Raw genomic sequence first — 21,428 nt, 5'->3', positions numbered from 1 at the left:
AACCACAACTGTCTTGTGCAAGGTATGAGGCCAGCCTCTGGGATGTTGCCCCCCTGATACTCACTGACTTAATTTGAACCAAGCACTTTGATTCTACACCGTCAAAAAACCACCTCAATGTTTGAAATGTCATTCTCTGCTCATCACTGGAATTCAGTTCTGTGTTGGATGTGGCTTTTTTTAGATTAGTTTAGTTTTATTTAGTTTTAGATTTAGTTTAGGGTCTGGTTTTGGCTAAACTGAAATACCAATGAACAAGTTATTGTAGATTAAGTGCTGCTTGATAGCTCTGCATCCAATATCCGTCCTGCCTTTTACTTGTGAGTGGGAAGAGATTGACAGATGGGATTGGTCCTGTGTTTTATAGCTGAGCTGGGCATTTATCCACATATTCTAAAAGGTTGTCAAGTGTTTCATTTTCAAAATCTCCATCTCTGAATCACAGAAGGGAAAAGAAAAACAGTACGGCCCGTGAAACATCACTACGGCCAATTATCTTCGATTAGCAAGAGTCAAGAATCAAGAGTACCATGTGTCCCAGATAGAACAATGAATACTTACTTGCAGCAGCACAACAGAATAAGTAAACATAGTACACTGTAAAAAATATAATAAACGACAGAGGAACAATAAGTGCAATAATAAGAATAGTCTAAGTTGTTCAGAGCTTATTTGAGAGTGTAGTGTTTAATAGGCGAATAGTGTAGGGAAGAAGCTGTTCCTGAACCTGGACATTATCGTTTTCAGGCTCCTATACCTTCTTCCCGTGTGATTAGGAATTATATCACTGGTCCTTCATTGCTGGGGCAACGCCCCTAACAAACAACACCATGTGACTACCTTCACTACAATGGTTCAAGAAGGAGACACACTACAAGGTAGACCAGGTTGGGTGATAAGTACCGTTCGCATTCACATCCCATAACTGAACAGAATAATATGGCATATGGTTTCAACACCTTCCTTTTAAAGGTATGTGGATGATTTCATAATTTCCTTGTTAATCAATTACCCTTCCTAACTGTGCTGCAGTAAGTAGGATTAACGTTCCTGACTGACTAGTAAGCTGCCATCCTTCGCTGACTACATTTTCTGCTGGAATTGCCCTCCGTTTTATGGGGAGGAGGATTTGCTGTATTTTCTGTCATATATTCTGTTTATTCTCAAATTTAGGTAGATTTTATTTTCTGGAAAAAAAAACAAGTATTGTACAACTACACTTTACAAATCTGTTCTTTCTGTATAGATGCCTACAAGTCACTGGCTGAGAGTGTTATAAATGGATGGCCTGATAAATTGCTGTATACAGCAATTATACATTGTCTGTGATTTATCCCTCAGAATTTTTGGTGCAATTTTTAATTGTTTTTTTTACTTGGCTAAACATTTTAAATAAACTGTCACCAATTAAAATTCTCTATGTCCTTAGATTCAGCGAAGATAGAAATTTGCTCTGGATAACTATGTCAGATAGACTCAGACATATAAAAACACATTATACACAAATTACACATCAAATTCTAAAATAAAAAATGAATGTGCAAAAAAACAAGATGTTAGTGCAAAAGCATAATTTAAAAAAAACATCAAGAGTGAAGAGTATTTAATGGAATATCAAAGAGTAATTTGCCACATTAATTGATAGCCCATAGAGGCAAGAGATTCAGCAATCCAGAGGGATACTAAGTGCTAAAATGGAAAACGGGATGTTATTCCACGAGCAGGTTTGGAGACCAAAGGTAGAGATAGCAATAGGAGCAGGATAGAGTATTAATATAACAGGCAACTGGAACCTAATAGTCACCTTTAGAGAATGAGGCCAGTGAAACATCACCATTGGTCTTCTCCAATACAGAGGAGTACATATGGTAAGCACTGAATGTAATACAACACTTTGGAAGAGGTATAAGGAAATTGCTGCTTTGCCTGGAAGGAGTATTTTGTTCCCGGAAGGTGGAAAGAGATGAATTAAAAGAACAGCTGCTGCAGCTCCTATGATTACATGGGTAGGTGCCATAAGAAGGTGAGTGGATGTTAATGAAGATGGAAAAAGAGTCATGGAGGGAATAGTCCCATCGGATTGCTGAATCTAGTTTACTAATAAGCGCTTGGAATCCAGCTAATTAATCTCTTTACAGATTTTGATGTTGAATTAACTTTTGGACTGCTTGGTTCTGGATTTGAATTCATTATAAATTTATTTTTTGCCAAATTTGTGTGGACTCGGTCCTTCACTTGCACTGGGTCCAAATCAGATACAAATTCTGGATCAAGTATTTCAACCTTTAGACAATTTATCTCTCACAAAGATCATGTAACCAAGGTGATCATTGATGATGTCACCAATTTCAATCTAATATCCCTTAATTGTGCAAATGTCAATTCTGACTCCTTCCTCCCTCTAGTGAAGTAGGATCAACTTGTTGGTTGGGCCAAGAATATGAATTAATTTGTTTTGCTTGAAATTGCCATATTTTTGATGAATGTTTTAACAATATTTTTAACTCAGCTGCTCCTACACAACTCCACACACCAAATATGTTTGAATTAGGCTCAATTACACTTTATCAACTCTACAGTTAGACACACTGTGGTCCTGTGAGAAGTGGCTCCACTGCTGCAAGAAATCAGCCAAGCAATGCTTCATGCTGGATTTTCAACATCCCTGAAGCATTTGTGTCATGAGCACTTTTAACTACATTGACTGATTGTTCAACTTCTCCATTTGAAGCCAGACTATATGAAATGGTGAGAACATGTACTGTGCCAATCTATTTCACAAAATTTGTGAACAGACCGCATATATATTTTATCTCCTCTATTCCACAGTATATAGCAGTCTCATTTCACTTCAATCCGCTTTGAGTGACTAAAGATCAAATAGTCATGGTCTCATTGAAGGACTCGTAGGCAATGAGCATGACTGCAAAGTTGTTTTAATGACTTGTTCTTACAGCTTTGTTACATATTGGATTTGCTTTCCAATTATTCCAGGCTACTGGCCAAATATAGGTAGATAAACAAAGCGCCTTTTATTTTTTTTTATTTTTAGTAAGTGTTGTGTTGGGGGAAACTTTAACTTTTCTATGGGGAGGGGGGCAGGGTAAGGGGGAAACCGTTTCCCAGTCTCTTCCTGGCAGGGACGCGACTATTTCTCCGAGTCGCGTCCTCGCCCCCCACCTCGCGGCCTACCAGCTGGATCGGAGTGGCCTTTCCTGTCGGGAAGCGGGAACCGGACCAGGGCTGCTACAGCGGCGGCGCAGCGCTGGAGTCACTGCGGAGCAGGCGATGCCTACCTGGGTCGCCGTTTGGAGCTCCGGAGCATTGGGCCGCTGCTCCAACATCGTGGAGCTCTGGTGCGGAGAGCTTCCAATGCGGGAGGCGCTGAACAACATCGTGGAGTCCTGGGGCGCCTTGCAGAGGGCCTACAGCAGCAGTTTCTACCCGGCGCGGCCTGTGGACTTTGGAAGCCGGCGACTGCGGTAGGAGGGGGCCGACTCTGGTGTCCACGCCGCTGAGGACATCCCGCAGCCCCGATGTCGGACTTGTATCACCCCGGCGAGCGGTCCTGGACATCGGGCCGCCCGTAGCTGCAACTGCGGAGGGCTTGGTGAGGCCCTGACCACGAGGAACAGTGGAGGAAGAGACTGACTTTGGTGCCTTCCCACACAGTGGGAAACTTTGATTCTGCTGTGTGGGGATGTTTTATGTTAAATTCTATAGTGTGTGTTCTTTATACCCTTTCTGGCTTAATCCCTCCCTTCACCACCTCCAGTTTAAATTCCAGTTGGAATATTTTGGAGGACCCAAGAACCTAGAACCAAGAACCTTACAATTAATTTTATTCCAACTATTCCTGTTTGTTTGGTGCAAAGCTTAACAAAATACTTTTTTTCTCAAAGCAGCAGGCATTACTGCTCTTTTGTGTCACTTGACACACGTATCCTTAAGTGGTTTCAGTTCCTTGTCAGTACACTGGTCAAATTCAGTCCATCTTTTCACCATCTATTCAGAGCCTTTTTAACAATGGGTCTTTAAGGATTTCAGAAGTAGTCACTGGAAAATTCTGTGAGTGGATTTACGTGTCAATCCTATTCTCACTTACAACCTTCCTGTAACTGCAACAGTGCTCCAGCAAGGACACTTGGTTTGGAATTCTTCCAACTGATGGTATAATTGTATAACATCGGAAGGATTGTCCACTTTTAATACAAAATGCACCTGGTTAAGTATTGCTGATTTAGGATCTATAATCACAAATAGTGTACTCTGATTTTTTACTCATGCAAAAGGACTGTCCACCGTCCACTGTAGAATAGAGGAGATAAGATATATATGCAGTCTGTTCACAAATTTTATGAAATAGATTGGTACAGTACATGTCCACCAAAACATAATGGAATTTATTGATTTAAAACATTATTTTAAGTGCTGCTTGAGAGTGTTGGAAGTGAAGGCAATCGGTGTCTTGTGCCCATGATAGATCACATGGCTTTGCATGGGAACAACACCATAGCTTGATGCATCACCTACCAATTTCAACGTACATAATATTGCAATGAACAGGGAGAGCTTCGCGTGTTAGTCTTTTCTTACACTCGTCACATCCACTTTTCTGTTCCTGCTCCATGCCTATTACGCATCCTATTTCAAAAAAGTGATGAAGTGGTGTCAACACCATCAAATGTTCACACAAAAAGAATGTAATACCATCCTGAGGAACAATCCAAGGCGTGACAGGATTTTGTGCTCTGATGCATTGTTGATATGCTCTACCATTTCCCACTAACTGCAGGCCATTGGAAACAACCTTCAAACCAAGGTTTACTTCTCTTTGTAAAATAAAATGCATTTGATTTGCTTCAATTTCACATTTGCAGTCAAGTAATTCTGAAGAGTTTCTTTGAAGTCAAACTTTTTTTCCTTCTTGAGACCATGGCAACCAATAAATCACCTTGGGTTGAGAACAAATGATGTACTCCTTGCAAAATTGTACACAATGTAGCCTTGACTCGAGAGACCAGCCTTGTGTCTGAGTAGTGCCTTTTGTGCATGTTGATGGCCAGGTATCTTTGTCAATATTAAATTGAGTGAATGATCCAATTTTGTGAATAACTTTGAGCCTGCTAACTCGACAGACAAATATTGTAACGTGGTTAGTGATATAAAAGGAAATCAGAAGGGCAAAAAGTGAGCAGGAGATAGATGTGGCAGATAATATTAAGGGAAATCCAAAGAGATTTGATGTACATAAATACATAAAATGAAAGGGCGACTAGAGGAGAGACTAGAGAGGGGGTGTGGGGGTGGGGGGGGGGGGGGGGGGGGGGACATTTCAAAATCGAGGCAGACATCTCTGTGTGGAGCCAAAGGAGATGTGCAAGGTCTATAATAGTATTTCTCCTATGTGTTTACTGTGGAGAAAGATGTGAAGACTGGGGAAGTTAGGACAGTTAATGGAAGTGTCTTGAGCAGAGTCAATATATTAAGTAGTAGTAATAGAAGGCCCCTCTCGGTCATGACTAACCATGGGTGAAGCATTCTAGTTTGTCGGATGCCAGCCTGGGCAATGTCATATGGAGGGCAGGCTGTTGCCATGCAGCACGTCGTCCCTCTCTACTTCAATGATCGATCCAAAGGAACAGCAGGGCCGTTACAGTTTGGCACCAGCGCCATCGCAGGATCTGCCAGAGAGAGAGGTTGTAGACAACGATGAACTGCCTTAGGGGCTCCGACTCCAGATTTTCTTGAGGTTTACTCCTGGAGCCTTTTCCATGACTGGATTTGGCCACAAGGCAGTGGAGGTTTTAAATCAAAGTTTTCCCTCTCCTAGATGGACTGCCTTCCCAGGCTGACGAGTCCCATCTGCCAAGTAGGAGAGTCAATATATACAGTCAAAGATGTGCTGAAGATTTTAAGATGATTGAAAGTGGATAAGTTGAAGGTGCAAGAAGAATGTAGGGTGATCAATGTTGTGCCTTTATTTAAGAAGGGTTGCAAGGAAAAGCTTGGGAACTATAGACCAGTGAGCCTAACGTTTGCGGTTTGAAGTAACTGAAGAATATACTGAGGGATAAGATATATTTACATTTGGATAGGCAGGGAGTGATTAGGTATAGCCAGCACAGTTTTGCACGTGGGAGATTGGGTCTCAATAATCTGAATGAGATTTTTGAGGAACTAAAAGGTTGATGAGGGCAAAGCCATAGACGGTGTCTATATTACTTCAGAAATACATTTTTTGCATTAGGGGTTAATGGGGTTATTAATGTATTGAACTTTGTTTACATTATTATCTTGGATTCTAGGTGTATTGGTTATACAGGCCTGCTGTGCTGCTACAAGTAAAAATGTCATTGTTCTATAGTTGGTATATAGAACAATTAAACATCAATGACTATAGACGCCTGACTCCTGATCTTTAGTGCTCAAAACAAGCCAATTTAGCGTTAAGTCCTTCACATTCAAATTGGGTAATTTCCATAGGTTGGTCTGCTTGCTTTCTGTTTTGTTGTATTATTCTCTCCATTTACCCTGGTGTAGGTTTCAGTTTGCTGGTGCTAAATAGTGGAAGTATTAATTCATCTTTCAATGAAATAGTTATTAATCAACACTTCTCGAAAAGCTGTTTGCTTCAGTTACTGCTTGCTGCCGTGGTAGTGCACAATCGCAGATCAACATTGCCTGTGTGATCTTTGAATCTGCATGTGTTGCTTTCTCAGCCTTTGTTCAGCAGACTGTCTTTCGGATCTTTCTTTTGCCAAATGAAGCACTTGACAAAACACAACTGACAAGGCTGTAGTGAGTGATGCGACGACCACATGTTTGCACTGATCTCACCAGCATGTTTCAGTCTCAAAGCCATGGACTTTCACATGATTCCTAGGCAAGAGACTAGCTTTTTTCAAAACTGCTTGAATGCATTTTATTATCAATATGTTAATTTATAAACTATTTTGACTGTCAAATATGGTGTTCAACATCGTTGACTGAATTTGTCTATCTACCAGTGCACATACTTCCATAATTGCAATGAGTTTTGTTTTGATGAAATAATGTCCTCATTAATTGTCTCATTCTGCATCTAGCTCCTTGTCCCAATAGTACAGTGTCATTTCTTCCCAACAGCTTCTGCACAACTTTGCTGAACAAGACCATCCTGTGCTTTGTGTGGGACAAATGGACAGCGTGCCTTTGCTTATCTGTTTTTAGACCTTTCTCTATCAGATGTACTGCCTTTTATACTTCAATATCATGTTGTGTGGGTCTCTCACAATATCAATTCCTTTGAATTCCAGGACTTTGTTTACTTTGAATAACATTGGGTGCTCTGTCACTTTAACTGTTAAATTAAACCGGACTTTCATTTCCTTGGGCTTCAGATAACCTACCCACCCACACCCCTCACAACCCCCATGCACATTTCCAGTAAATATTTCACTGCTAACACTGAAATAAAGTAAAAAATACAGAGAGCTGGGAGTAGAATTCGATGGTGTGATGTTCATAAAGTGGACTTAAGTGTATGGCTACACAGAGGTTCTATCATCAGTAATAATCGAGTCATGGGCTATAAATATGGAAGCATGACATGAAATCCCGCTACAGTGACTGTGTAAGTCAGCTCATATCAGTTACATTGGCCATGAAATATTGTAGAAGTCCCACCTGGTTGAATTGTATCCTTGAGATCCACATTTGAGTCGCCTCATGTATGATTCCAGATACAGGGCAAAAGGCTTGACTCTTAACCACATAGTGAAGTAGCCTACTCAATACAGGGGTAATTAGTGATAGTCCGGAAATGTCGGTATTGCATGCAGGGAATGCATCTCCACAATATTTTAAAATTACAAATGTTTCCACTATTTGTAAATGAAAATTAAATGCTAAAGAAGAATTATTTTTAATGGAGCACATCATTTCCATGTGTTGAGCCATTTCACACAGGAGAAAGATACAGGTCTGAAGAAGAGTCGCAATCCGAAACATCACCCATTCCTTCTCTCCAGAGATGCTGCCGGCCCCACTGAGTTACTCCAGCATTTTGTGTATATCACACAGGAGATCTGCATGTGGTACTTATTTTATGTGAGCGGCAATTTCTGATTCATTTTGTGTGATGAAATCATGTCATGTGGTGACCCTTCTTGTCTCTAAATTTGTAACATAGTGAAGCTATAAGGTTGCCCAAGCTAAACGAATGAATGGATGAATCTTGACTGGCATTTTAATAAAAGTTCCCATCTTATTCAAATAACGCAGAGCTTGGGAACACATTTAGACCGCAGACATCTTAAGTTCAACAACTTCAACAGCAATTAATAGAGAGATTAAATGAGTACTTACCAGTACGAAGTTTGATCTGTATTTTATGAGGAGTTACGATGAGGGATTACGTGAAGAACCCACCCAGTGCGCAGGCGCGGCATACTTCCAAGCAGCGGTGTGGAATCACAGGTAGACACAATATATGAAGTAAAGATAGTAAAGATTAAAGAGACATCAGCTCGAGTTTGATCCATATACTGAGGGTGGGAGCGGAGGGCACGTAATCCCTCATCGTAACTCCTCATAAAATACAGATCAAACTTCGTACTGGTAAGTACTCATTTAATCTCTCTATTTTACTTCGGAGTCACGTGAGTGACTACGTGAAGACTTCAAAGATCTGTGATTTCAAACCGTGTAACAGCTATATCACTCGCTGCCGAAGTTATCGAGGGAGGAAGTGGTATCTAAAGACCAACGAATCTGTTTGTTTTTTGAAAACAAAAATGTTTATTAAACAATAACAAAAATAGCTCCCTTGGGCTTAAAATTATAAGTTTGCAGTTTCTAAAATTTTCTCTGCAAACAAGTCTTTCTGCATCAGCGGTTTATGATAAAATATCCGGAACGTTGATTCCCTTGACCATCCTGCTGTGCTTAGGATGTGGTCGATGGGAACATCCATCCGTTCCGCAGCTGATGTGGATGCTGCCCTGATAGAATGGGATTTAAAAACATCAGTGTTAATCCCTGCAGCTTTCAGGACCTGTTTTAACCACCTGGATATAGTTTGGCTGGTTACCCGTCCAAAAGGCTTCTTGTGGCTGACCCATAAGGCTTTTTCACTCCCTCTAAGTGTATGGGTTGTGTCTACATAGTTGTATAAATGGGTCACTACACAGAGCCTAGGTTCTGGAGGGTAGGCCCGGAAGATTAATGGCGAGTTGGACATACCTGGCCTGGTTTGTTTAACTAACCCCGGCATAGTAAATGTGATGCAGTCTGGGGTAGTTACCATGTTGTCCAGTCGTAGTTGATGTAGTGACTGGACCCTTTGTGCAGAGACGAGCGCCATTAGCATGAGGGTCTTGAGCGTGGATTGCTCTAGACTGAGGGATCCCACCGGTGGCCATCCTCTGAGGTGTGATAGCACGACACTTATATCCCATACATGGGTATACCTGGGTGTAGGGGGTTTGATATTGTAAATCCCCTTGAGGAGTTTTATGACTAGCGGGTGGGACCCGATGCTATGGTGTCCTGTTGGCATAAGATAAGCGGACAGGGCACTTCGTGCTGCGTTGACGGCACTGTAGCTCATCTTCTGGTCATGGTGTAAATGGGCCAGGAACTCCAACACGTCCGTGATTGTGGCTTTCTTATACGACGTCCCTGCATCCAAGCAGTACTGCTCCCATTTCTTGATGTATGTCAGGTACTGCTTCTTGGTAGAGTCTCGCAGGGATGCCGACATGGTGGTGATTGTTCTTTCTGATAAACCCAGTTCCTGGTAAGGCCTGGTTAAAACCTACAAACCAGGAGTTTTAATTTTTTTATGGCATGGATGACTTATGCCGGATACTGGGTGAGTCAATAGCTGTGGATGACTGTTAAAGACCATAGGTGACTCTACCACCATGTCGTGAAAGACTGGGAACCATGGTTGGGTAGGCCAGTCGGGTACGACCAAAATACCTGAAGCAGAGTCTGACCGTATTTTCTGGAGTACCCGGCTGATGAGGCAGAAGGGAGGGAAAGCATAGAAGAAGAAATTTCCCCAATCCAGCGTGAAGGCATCTACCGCTGCTGCCTCTGGGTCTGGTTCCCAAGCCACATACATGGGTAACTGGTGATTCAATCTAGACGCGAACAAATCTATATCTGGTGTTCCATATTGCTTAGTAATTTTTGCAAATATTTTTGGATGTAACATCCATTCGATGTTATCATTGAATTTTCGTGACCTGGTGTCTGCCACTGTGTTTAGCTTACCTGGTAGATAGGCAGCTGATAGCCAAATATGTCTCTCGACACACCATTGCCAGATTATATTAGCCAATTTGTCGCATGATACTGATTTTATGCCACCCATGTGCTTGATGTAGGCCACCACCGTTGTGTTGTCAATCATTAACCTAACATGCACGTGCTGCATATTGGATGAATATGCTTTTAGCCCATAAAAGGCGGCCAGCATTTCCAAATAATTTATGCCTAGTGAGTGTAGTAGCGATGTCTCGAGATTAGTCCATCTGCCACCTGTGCTGGATATAGAGTTAGTAGCTCCCCAGCCTAAAGCACTGGCATCAGTCGTGATGACTATGTTAGGATTAGTGATGGCAATGGGACTGTAACTGTGCCAAATATTTTCTGACCACCACTGAAGTTCTGATATGGCCTCAGTGGGTAAATACATTGTTCGGTCATAATGCCCCCTATTTTGGTGTAATGCATGTGTCCTTGCTCTTTGTAAATTTTGGTAATGCAAGGGTCCATATTGTGCAGCTGGAAATGCTGCTACAATACTCCCAATGACTCTGGCAACATGCCGGATCCTTGGTTGTGTATTTGCGATTAAATTGTTGCATGCTTGCGCTAATGCAACCTTTTTATCCCTTGGCAGAGTAACAGTCATGTGGGTAGAATCGATGGTGAAGCCTAGATAGTCCATATTAGTTGACGGCTTCAATTTCGATTTATCTGGATGTAGAACAAATCCCAACGTTTCAAGGAGTTGTTTAGTAGCTGAAACTGCTGCGACAGCTAGTTCCTTGGTTCTCCCCATTATGAGAATATCGTCCAGATAAGCCATGACTAGGTATTTTTGTTCTCTCAATATTTTCATGGCTACTTTAAGAATTTTGGTAAATAATCTGGGAGCTGTTGTTAACCCATTGGGCAGTGCTCTATATTGCCATAGTTGCCCCATCCAGATAAATTTCAGGTATCTAAAATGATCCTTGTGAATGGGTACTAAATAGTAAGCATCTTTAATGTCTATGCTTGCCATGAAGTATCCCTTGGAGATCAGTTGTCTGGCAGTGACAAATGTCTCCATTTTGAAATGTTGATACTCAACAGATTGATTTAGTGATGTTAGGTCAATGATGATGCGACATCCACCATCTTTTTTGGTTTTAATAAATATATTTGATACAAATTCCAATGGCTCATGTCTGGTCCTTTCAATGACTCCTTTAGACATGAGCCTATCTAGTTCAGCCTGTCCTTTCTCCTTCTCTAGTTTAGTGGGAAGGAATACCCTTTGGGGTATATGCTGAACCGGCGGTATTATGCCTGTTTTAAATTCAATTTTGTATCCACTAATACTGTTGAGTATGTATTGGTTGTTAGTGATAGTACACCAAACATGTTTAAATAATCGTAAACGCCCTCCTGTTAGTAAAACACCCTTGGTTATTGTATGTTGACAGGAACCAGACCCACCTACCTCCATGTTCATTTTTGGGAGCGTCTTCGTTGGTGGGTTTGGCTCGCGGGCGTTTTTGTTGGTGCTGTCACGGGGCGGCGTATCTTCCCACGGCTCCGCTCTGGGCCCCTCTCTAAAAAAGAGCTATGGGGGTAGTGAGGAGCGGTAGCCAGGCTTTCACCAGTCCGGTATCTGCTGGTGGATGCCGAGGGGTGCTGCCAACTGGGTGTCTTCGCCCTGCTCGGCGCTGGTCCTGCCCTCATGAGGCCTACTGGTTTGGCCACCTCTTCAAGTTCTTTGAGCCTTTTTCCCAGGTCAGCCCCAAATAGCAGCGCCTCCTTCTCTGGCGCAGGAGCTTTGCAAAGCCCTGCATATTTGGGGTTGAGGGCAGGCCTGATGTTTTCCCGCCTTAAGTTGTTCATCTCAAAGTGGGTGTTACACATCAGAGCTAGGACATCCTGTTGAGGTGTAGTGAGGTCCGTGTGCTCTGCGGACCGAGCAAAGGCGGTGATGGCAGCGGTATGGAGCTTCAGGATGCGTTGCATTTTCAGCTCTTGGCTCCTAATATGTTGGCCTAGCTGGCTCCATATCTGGCCATTGACGGTCTTAACGCGCAGCGCCTCACAGTTCTCGGGTGCCGTGTATGTCTCGAGAGCCTCCTGGATGACTTTTTCCTGGAGAGGCTTGTTGGATAGCCGGTTTATGCTGGCCGCCATTTTTGGGGTCAGCATTCTCCCGGCCTTCGGGGGCGCCGCATACCGGTTGACCACACCCAGCAGCTCTTCTTCCTCCTGCTCCCCTGGCATACTTGTGCAGTCGTCCGCCTGCCCCTGCGATAAGCCAGCCCAGTCCTGGCCTCCCTTGCTGACCTCAAATAAGGAGGGAGCAGAGGGGTAAGGTGACGGTTTGGAGGAGGCCTCAGCCCGTCCTCCCTGGAGATGCCTTGCCTGCATCTCCTGCTCGAACATTTGTTCGAGGAGCTGCCTCATGCAGCTTAAGCGGCTGTCTCCCCGTTTAGCCGGTGGAGAATGTTCCCGTTCCTCCGACGAGTCAGAGACCACCGGCCGGTCCGTTTTACGGGTGGATTTCCTCCCTGTGCGAGGTGTTGAAGTCGGCAGCACAGGGAGCGGCTCGGGGTCGGGTGTACGGGAGCGCTGAAAATGCTCCTCTGCCGCCGGTGGCTGCCGCCCAGATGTTGACCCTTCCTCGGGGGGAGTTGGGCAGGCAGTCCGTTTGCTTTGTCGCTTGCGGGTAGCCATGCTAGCGACTCTGTAATACAAAAGACTCACTTACCTGAGGTCTTGTCTTTTACCTGCAGCTGGAGAGCCTGGCTCCAGCTGCCGCCGCTGTTGCGCTGCTGGCGTAATGCCGCGCCTGCGCACTGGGTGGGTTCTTCACGTAGTCACTCACGTGACTCCGAAGTAAAATCCTAGTTATATTTTGGAATATAGCAACATTAATAAAGAAAATGAAACTGAATCACATTAGGACAGATGATCAAACGTTTAGTTTAGAGATACAATGCGTAAACCGGCCCTTCGGCCCACCGAGTCCACCCTGAGCAGTGATCCCCGCACATTAACACTATCCTACTCACATTAGAGACAATTTACACTTTAACCACGCCAATTAATCTACAAACCTGTGCATCTTTGAAGTGTGGGAAGAAACCGAAGATCTCAGAGAAAAAAAAGCACGTGGTTACAGGGAGAACGTACAAACTCTGTACAGACAGCACCTGATGGCGGGATCGAACCCGGGTCTCTGGCGCTGCAAGCGCTATAAGGCAGGAACTCTACTGCTGTACCACATTTGTCAAATGTACAGGTTTTAAGGAACAGTTTAAATGAGGAAAAAACACAAAGGTTTAGGGAGGCGAAGATGTGGGAAGCTATAGGTGCAAGTGCCAATTGCAGAGCACTTGATCTCAGGGTTAAGTGAGAGATCAGATTTGACAGTGTGGTACCTGAAAAGGATTGTGGAGCAGGATGAGATAGAAAGAGACAAGATCACGAAGGGCTGTGAAAATGCAAGATGAAAAATTTTCAAATTAAGGCATGTGATGAAAATCAAATAGGACTTTTATTAATGCATGATTATAATAGAGGGGGAATGGATGATATGTATTTTTATACTATCTTTTATGACATAGCCAATGAGGTATTATTGTAGGCATATGAAATGTGTGAAACCTGACATCCAATTTGTGCATATCAAACCCCCACAAACCACAATACCATAATAATCAGATCATCTATTGCTGGAAGGATATTTTGGTCTGAGCATCAAAGATATCTCCCCTGAAATGGTGTTATAGATTTTTCTACATTTGTCTCGGAGGGTGCTTGGTTTCACGTAACACCTTCAACATTCCAGACACAGACAAGTCACAAAAATGACACATGAATCTCGAGCTTTTAACACGGAGTCAGGAGTGCAACCCACTGACTCACAGCCAATAATGGGAAATAAACAGATAGGCACAAAAAGCTGTAATAACTCAGCTGGTCAGACAGCATCTCTGGAGAAAATAAATAGATGACATTTCGGGTCAAGACGCTTCCTCAGATTGAGTGTTAGGGGAAGGGCAAACAAGAGATATAGGTGGTGATATAGTGAGATATAGAATATTGTAAACGTTTTGCATGTCGTTTATTCATGTGCTCTATATTTCTCTATATCTCTTGACCAGAAACATCACATATTCCTTTTCTCCACAGATGCTGTCTGACAGGCCGTGTACCTCCTGCTTTTTGTGTCTATCTTCGGTTTAGCCAGCATCTGCAGTTCCTTCCTACATACAATGAAAAAACAATAGTTCTCTTACTGTACCTTAGGATCATGAATTCCTGACAGCTCTTCGTAGGTCTTCTCCCCTACCATTACGGCGGCAAGGTTAGCTGTGTATGTCGATAAACAGAACAGGCAGAATATGGCCCAGAGGTTCATGAGAAACCTTCCTGTCCAACACTTGGGAGTTTTGATGGCTGCTGTCCTGCCAAACAAAATGGCATAGCAGACATTGAGGGCGGACGAGAAGGAGAACACCTTGTTTCTATTTCTCCCTTTGGGAGTCATTCCGAAAGGACTCTTCCATTCGTAGAGCGTGAGGAATAATGCGGTGACGTGGAGAGCCACGAAGATCCCCACCCACATGGACCAGTGCAGTGGCCACATGAAAGCTCCAATGGGGGCGGCCGTGTCTCTTGTTTTCACCAGGATGCCCAGACTGGTGGAGAAGAAGGGGCTAGTGAAGTCGATCACTTTGCTTCTGGCCGAATTGATGCTGAAGGAGGTGATGGCCAAGTGTGCCGCACTGCTGAGCAGATCTCCGACCAGCCCTGTCCAGCGGCCGTTCTTCCAGCCGCCGTACTTCCCATCACCGACGATGTAAAGGTCAAAGTCAAAGTTCATATCCTCCGCCAGTTTCTCCAGCAGGTCAATGCAGTAACCGTAGCAGCACTTCTTGTATTCTATAGGCACGGTGTCATTACCCGACCTTAAGTTCTTGAAGAGGCTCTCGAGGACAGCAGTATCGTTAGTTAGAGCGTCGAGGCAGAGTTGGCCGGCTGGACAATGGCCATCATCATCCACGCTCCGCGTGAACACAAAAGGGTGTTCAATGAGTGTCACCACTCTCAAGTGCAGCCGGGATGGATGGCCACTGCCGTTCTTTTGCTTCTGCATCTTGTTGGGCCAAATCCCATGGTCCATGACAACTTTCCCCTCGTGCCATCTCCCGAGACGGGTCCACATGGGCTTGCCAACAGGATCAAGCTGTAGGTTCCAGATGTAGTAATGACTGTCTGAAGTGATAACAGATGGATCTGTTACTTTAATATAACCTGTTTCACCATCGAAGCTTGTGTTTGCTAAAAATCTGAGGGCAGGAAGAAATAATATTTGGTTTAGTTTCTACTTCTTCTGAAAATAAGACTGCAAAATCTTCTGAATCCAATTACAAAATAAATTGAATATACCTCCGTGACAAACTATTGCAGGACGAGTAATGTGAGTTATTGAATCATACACATTTGAAAACTGACTACGTCAAGGAGCAAAATGAGAAATGCATTGTGGCAGATTAATAATTTTCATCAAGGTTTTATTATAAACTTTGGTCCAAGAATTTTGAAAACCATCAAATACAACTACCCCGTCAACACACTTTCTTAAATCATAAAGAAACACAATAATTACACCCAGTAACTATTTGGCAAAAGAAAGACAGGATTGTTGGAGAAGTGAAGTTAGGAGATGTAGTCATCAGTTGGCTTCCCATTTCTCTTCCTGCCCTTCCCTGCTTCATTTTTGCACAGTTCCATGTGTTAATATTGTGCATTTCACATGAAAGAGAAAGCACAGTGAGAATGTAGGATTGTCTCCCCATGACAGTGTGAGCGAAAGCATTTCATTAATATTGCATTCTGACTATAATTAATGGCAATGTTTTAAGTACACCATCCAATGTCATAGTGAAATTGAAGTACTGTTCCTTAACTGACAATACATCCTCCCAATAAGTAACCGCAGACCAGTCAATATGAATTGAGAATGACATTCAACTATGTAGGGATAAACTGAAATATATATAGTTGATATAAAACTGAAATATACAAATAAATATATGTAGTTGATCAGATTAGGAGAATGTGGGAGAGAGTTTAAGGTTCATAATACATTCACTCACACAGCAGCAAAGCTTCAACTACTTGAAAACTCCAGAGATGTAATAGAGCTGTTCAAAATCATGGGCAGTTCTGGGGATATAACAAGGAGAAATTATTTCTGGCTGCAGAACCACTGGGTGGCACCGTCAGTGATGGCGGCCTTGCCAATAGTCTGCCTTTTCGTCTTTTTTGTTATTTTGAGTGTGTTTTAAAAGTATATGTTAATGTTGTTTGGTTTTTTTATATGGGGGGTGGGACGGGGGTGGGGTTGGGGGCGAGGGTGGAGGAAAACTTTTTTTCAATCTCTTACATTGCAAGAGATGCAATTGTTTCCTGGATCGTATCTCCGGTCGCTTTGCAGCCTAATATCATGTAGCCGGCGGCCTTGCTCAAGACTGACTGAGCACCGCGGGACCGTGGACACGATCGGAGCCTGCAGAATTGAACATGCAGAATTGAACATCGAGGAGCTCGCAGTCTCGGGTAGAGGCTGATGTCGGGAAGCTCCAAAGTCACTGCAGCCCCGACTCGGGGTCTGATCGCCCGATGCGGGAGCTTTATCACCCCGACGCAGAGGGCCCGACCGGTGTCTATGGTAGCAAAGATCGTCCCGTTAACAGAAAGCTCAAGGCCCCTGACCTCGGGAGAACAAAGAAGGGAAGAGATTGAACCTTCCATCACAGTGAGGAATGTGGAGGAGTCACTGTGGTGGATGTTGATGTTAAAATGTATTTTGTGTGTTTTGTTGCTTTTTGTTCCTTTTCAACTTATGCACCACCTTGACTCTGAAATATCACATTGATCATTCATTGTCATTGGGTCTTAATCGTGGTTGTTTCTACCTAACATCATCTGGGACTACTTCACCATAAGCCTTCAGCAGTTCTAGAAGATGCCTCACTACTGCCTTCTCAGGGGGGTTTATGACTGGGAAATAAATGATGGCCTTGCCTGCAGCGCCCAGGTCCTGTAAAATGGTCGCAGAAAGGATGTTGGACCTACTAAAGAATGTTTCCATGAATCATGACAGGCATGTTGGAGTTTTTCTGTGGTGTAACATTGCATGAAAGAGCATTTTCAGTTTTATGTGTTGGATGGAACTGCAGATGTTTTTTTACAGCAAGAATGGAAACTAAATGATGCAGTGGATCAGGCAGCATCTCTGAAGAAAAAGGTTAGGTGATGTTTCAGGTCACCAAAACATCACCACTGAGTTTCAGTTTTATTGTCAGATTGTAATTGGTGGCACTGTTTTAAACACATTATCCAAGACCATTGGATAATTATAACCCTACTGCCTACATTGCTCATTACTTCTTTTCAATTCCTTGTGACAAGTTTAGAAAACAATGCTGAGATTACATGTGCAAACACATGGAGCATATACAAGCCACACTAAGGGAGACCTTCAAATAGACAAAGAAGCAGAAGGGAAATTGAAATAACAGATGGTTATAACGGTAATAACAGAGTACAAACCTTGAAAAAAACCTTGACGAAAGTACTAAATTCTGAACATGCAGAAAAACAATTACTTTTGGAGACAAAGAGCTTTGTGAATGCCCAATTGTGGTATGCCAATGAAACCCATTAAGAGCGTGTTACATCGGTCAAACTGCTCCAAGGTCTCAGATGCATTTAATATATTTTAACATTTCTCAGGTTTTAAATGACTGCAACAATTTTTTGAGAGGCACAAGGTAATATTTTCTCTCTCTCTGTTGTCCATGGAGCTTCCCAATTACTGCACCTTGTGTTGCTACAGGAAATTCGTCATGCTGAATGTAACTTTTGTCTCAGCAAGGAGTAGTTGCTCCTCACATAATTCTATTCAGCCCATGTTATCAACAGATTCAGACAATACCTACATTTTTTCAATCAGAATTGCCCAGAAGGTTACTGTGGAGTTTATGGATTATCTCTGATGCCTGTAATTTTTCAGATAGTTTCTGAAATGCATTAGTGGAACAATGATAATCAGCATATTTTTCCTATATAACTGTTAGCATAATAATTTGTTTACACAAAGCAAGTTAAAAATAATCCAACAGCTCGTAAAAAAATGAATATCTTTGAGATCATCAGAAAATGTTCATTATGAAAATGTTATCCACCTCTTAAGAATTCAAAATGAAGACTCTTCATAGCATGTAACAAAACTATCATTACATAATGCCTTACCATGCAAAGTGCTTCAAACCATCATGTAATTTTGAAGAGTAGTACATGTTGTTACATAGCCACAACATGTACTGTATTATCCTACTAGCCACCAATTATTTGTAAATGGTAAAAATGTAAAAGAAGATTGCTCACTTTGTAATGTTGGAAGTTATTACTTAGAAACTGGAAAGGTTATATTTCTGTGAAGTTTTATTTCATTATAACTGAAAATATCAAGGTATAAAATGAAAGAATGAGAAAATTGAAGGAATACAGTACATGTTTAATTTGTTTACCTTTGTTCCTCATATTAAATATAATATCATGTATTAAATATATATCAGGTTGGCTAGATGGCAGAAGGCAAAGAATGGCAATAAAGGCAGATTTTTCTGGTTGGCTGCCAGTGACTAGCAGAGTTCCGCAGGGCTCGGTGCTGGGACCGCTGCTCTCCATGTCGTATATTAATGATTGAAGGTTTTGAGACCAAGTTTGCAGATTATATGAAAATAAGTGAAGGGTCAGGTAGTGTAGAGAAAGCAGGGACTCTGCAGACGGATTTTGATAGGTTGGGAGAGAGGGCAGAGAAGTGGCAGATGGAATAGTGTAGCAAAGAGTAGAGTCATGCATTTTGGTAGTAGGAATAAAGGTGTAGATTATTTTCTAAATGTTCAAGTTCAAGTTCAAGTTCAAGTGAGTTTATTGTCATGTGTCCCTGTATTGGACAATGAAATTCTTGCTTTGCTTAAGCACACAGAAAATAGTAGGCATTTACTACAAAACAGATAAATGTGTCCATATACCATGATATAAATATATACACACATGAATAAATAAACTGGTAAAGTGCAAATAACAGAAAGTGGTTATTAATAATCAGAGTTTTGTCCGAGCCAGGTTTAATAGCCTGATGGCTGTGGGGAAGTAGCTATTCCTGAAACTGGTTGTTGCAGTCTTCAGGCTCCTGTACCTTCTACCTGAAGGTAGGTGGGAGATGAGTGTGTGGCCAGGATGGTGTGGGTCTTTGATGGGGAGGGAATCCAGAAATCAGAGGTGCATGAGTACAATAATCTAAGATGACACCAGTGAAGTACAGAAGTAATGAACATCCCATGATCTTGACTTTTAGATGAGATATTTATTGAAGGTTTTAGCTGCACTCTGATCTGCACTCAAAGATCCCATTGAATGTGTCAAAAAACAACATCTTTCCATCACCATAAATATGTTGTTGACTGGAGCTTGCTGTGTGAAAAATTGAAAACCATATATTACCCGTGTAAATTCTTTAACTGTGAAGTATTCAGGAAATTATGCAAAAGCACTATAAAATGAAGCCATCATTATCATTCTGGATTATTAATAACTTTGCATGTTCTCCTCTAGCACTCCAGACTTATTTTAAGCCACTGCTTCTCACCCACTTGCTGCTCTTTTACAAGATAACAAACATTAATCAGTGTTGATCCTTATAACTGATGCCTCTCTCCATTCAGTTGCATGTGCCCCTTTTAGACACTAACTTCAACCTTGGCACATTCCTCAAGGTTCAAACACATTATTTCATGTGCAAAATGTTTTACTAAAAGATGGATGACAATTAGTATCATCATATTTTCCATGAAATCCAGTCACTTTGACAGAGTCTTTAGATTAATATTTAATCCACTAAAATATTAAAATGGCCGAGGCTCTTTTGCCTGAACAGTGAAGGTTATTAAATGTGAATGAAATAATGAGAGAGTTTGTTGTGGTGGGCATGGAGAAATTGTTTGAACTTGGCACAGTTGTACATGGACAGATGTGACATGAAAACAGGACCACTGAGTTGTGCTGAACAGCAATCACACTAATCCTACATTCATCCTATTTCCCATCACCTCTACACCCCCACATTCTCCCAACCATCTACAGACTACAAGCTATTTACAACAGCCAACTAACCTACAGACCCACGCCTCTTTGAAATGTGGGAAGTAACTGGAGTACCCTAATGAGGCCGATGAAGTCATGGGGAGAGAGTGCACAAATACCCACATGGACAGCACTGGTTCAAGATTGGGTGGGTGTCTAGTACTGTGTGGCAGCAGTCTATTAGCTACACTACTATATTGTAGTGCGAGTCCCTAAATCTAGCCATCATTAATGTTCACCATGATCTTACTCGGTTGGTGGTGAGAAAATTGGTTATGATAGCTGCACCGAAAATAAAAATGTTGCCCATCTCTATAGAGGAAGGAAGAGTTGCAGAGGTATTGATCAGTGTTTGTTCTGAATAACTCAGAAGACTAGGTTTTTTCCAGATAAAGATAGCGACATAATAAGAATAAAGGGTAGGCCATTTAGGCTGAAATGAAAACATCTCTTGAAATCATCCAGTGAATTGGCCTCCACAGAATTCCACAGATTCACCACTCTCTGTGAGAAAAATATTTATCTCATCTCGGTCCTAAAAGACTTCCCCCTTATCCTTAAACTGTGACCCCTTGTTCTGGACTTCCCCAACATCAGGAACAATCTTCCTGCATCTAGCCTGTCCAACCCCTTAAGAATTTTGTAAGTTTCTATAAGATCCCCCCTCAATCTTCTAAATTCTAGCGAGTATACTCCGGTAGGGGCGCTGTCCTGTGCGGCTGCCTGTCCTGCAGCTGTCCATTTTCTTCACTTCCTTTTTATTATTTTTAGTGCGTTAAAGTGTGTAGTCGGGGGGGGTCTAATCTTGTTGTGTGGGGGGTGGTGGGGGGGAAGGGGAAACTGCTTTTTCAAATCCCTACCTGGACGGTGAGGCTGCCTTCCTCCGAGCAGCACCTTCGACCTGTCCTCGTGGCCTACCAGCGGGTCCTGGAGCGACGTTTTCTGAGGGGACCTGGCCAGAACCTCGGCTTTGGCGGCGG

The 21,428-nt window shown here is 42.5% G+C and overlaps 1 protein-coding gene across 1 annotated transcript in view; it reads right to left on the bottom strand.

Annotated features, from left to right (window-relative positions):
• grin3a (glutamate receptor, ionotropic, N-methyl-D-aspartate 3A) overlaps positions 1-21,428 on the bottom strand; it is a 166,440-nt gene that overhangs the window by 65,330 nt on the left and 79,682 nt on the right. Inside the window, exon 3 of the mRNA XM_055632410.1 lies at positions 14,534-15,581. Coding sequence (XP_055488385.1) covers positions 14,534-15,581 — 1,048 coding nt within the window. The remainder of the gene's footprint in view (positions 1-14,533; positions 15,582-21,428) is intronic.

Source organism: Leucoraja erinacea, chromosome 3, assembly GCF_028641065.1.
Source record: "Leucoraja erinacea ecotype New England chromosome 3, Leri_hhj_1, whole genome shotgun sequence".
Lineage (NCBI taxonomy): Eukaryota > Metazoa > Chordata > Chondrichthyes > Rajiformes > Rajidae > Leucoraja > Leucoraja erinaceus.
Note: the sequence above shows the minus strand (reverse complement) of the source record. Positions and strands in the feature narration are given on the sequence as shown.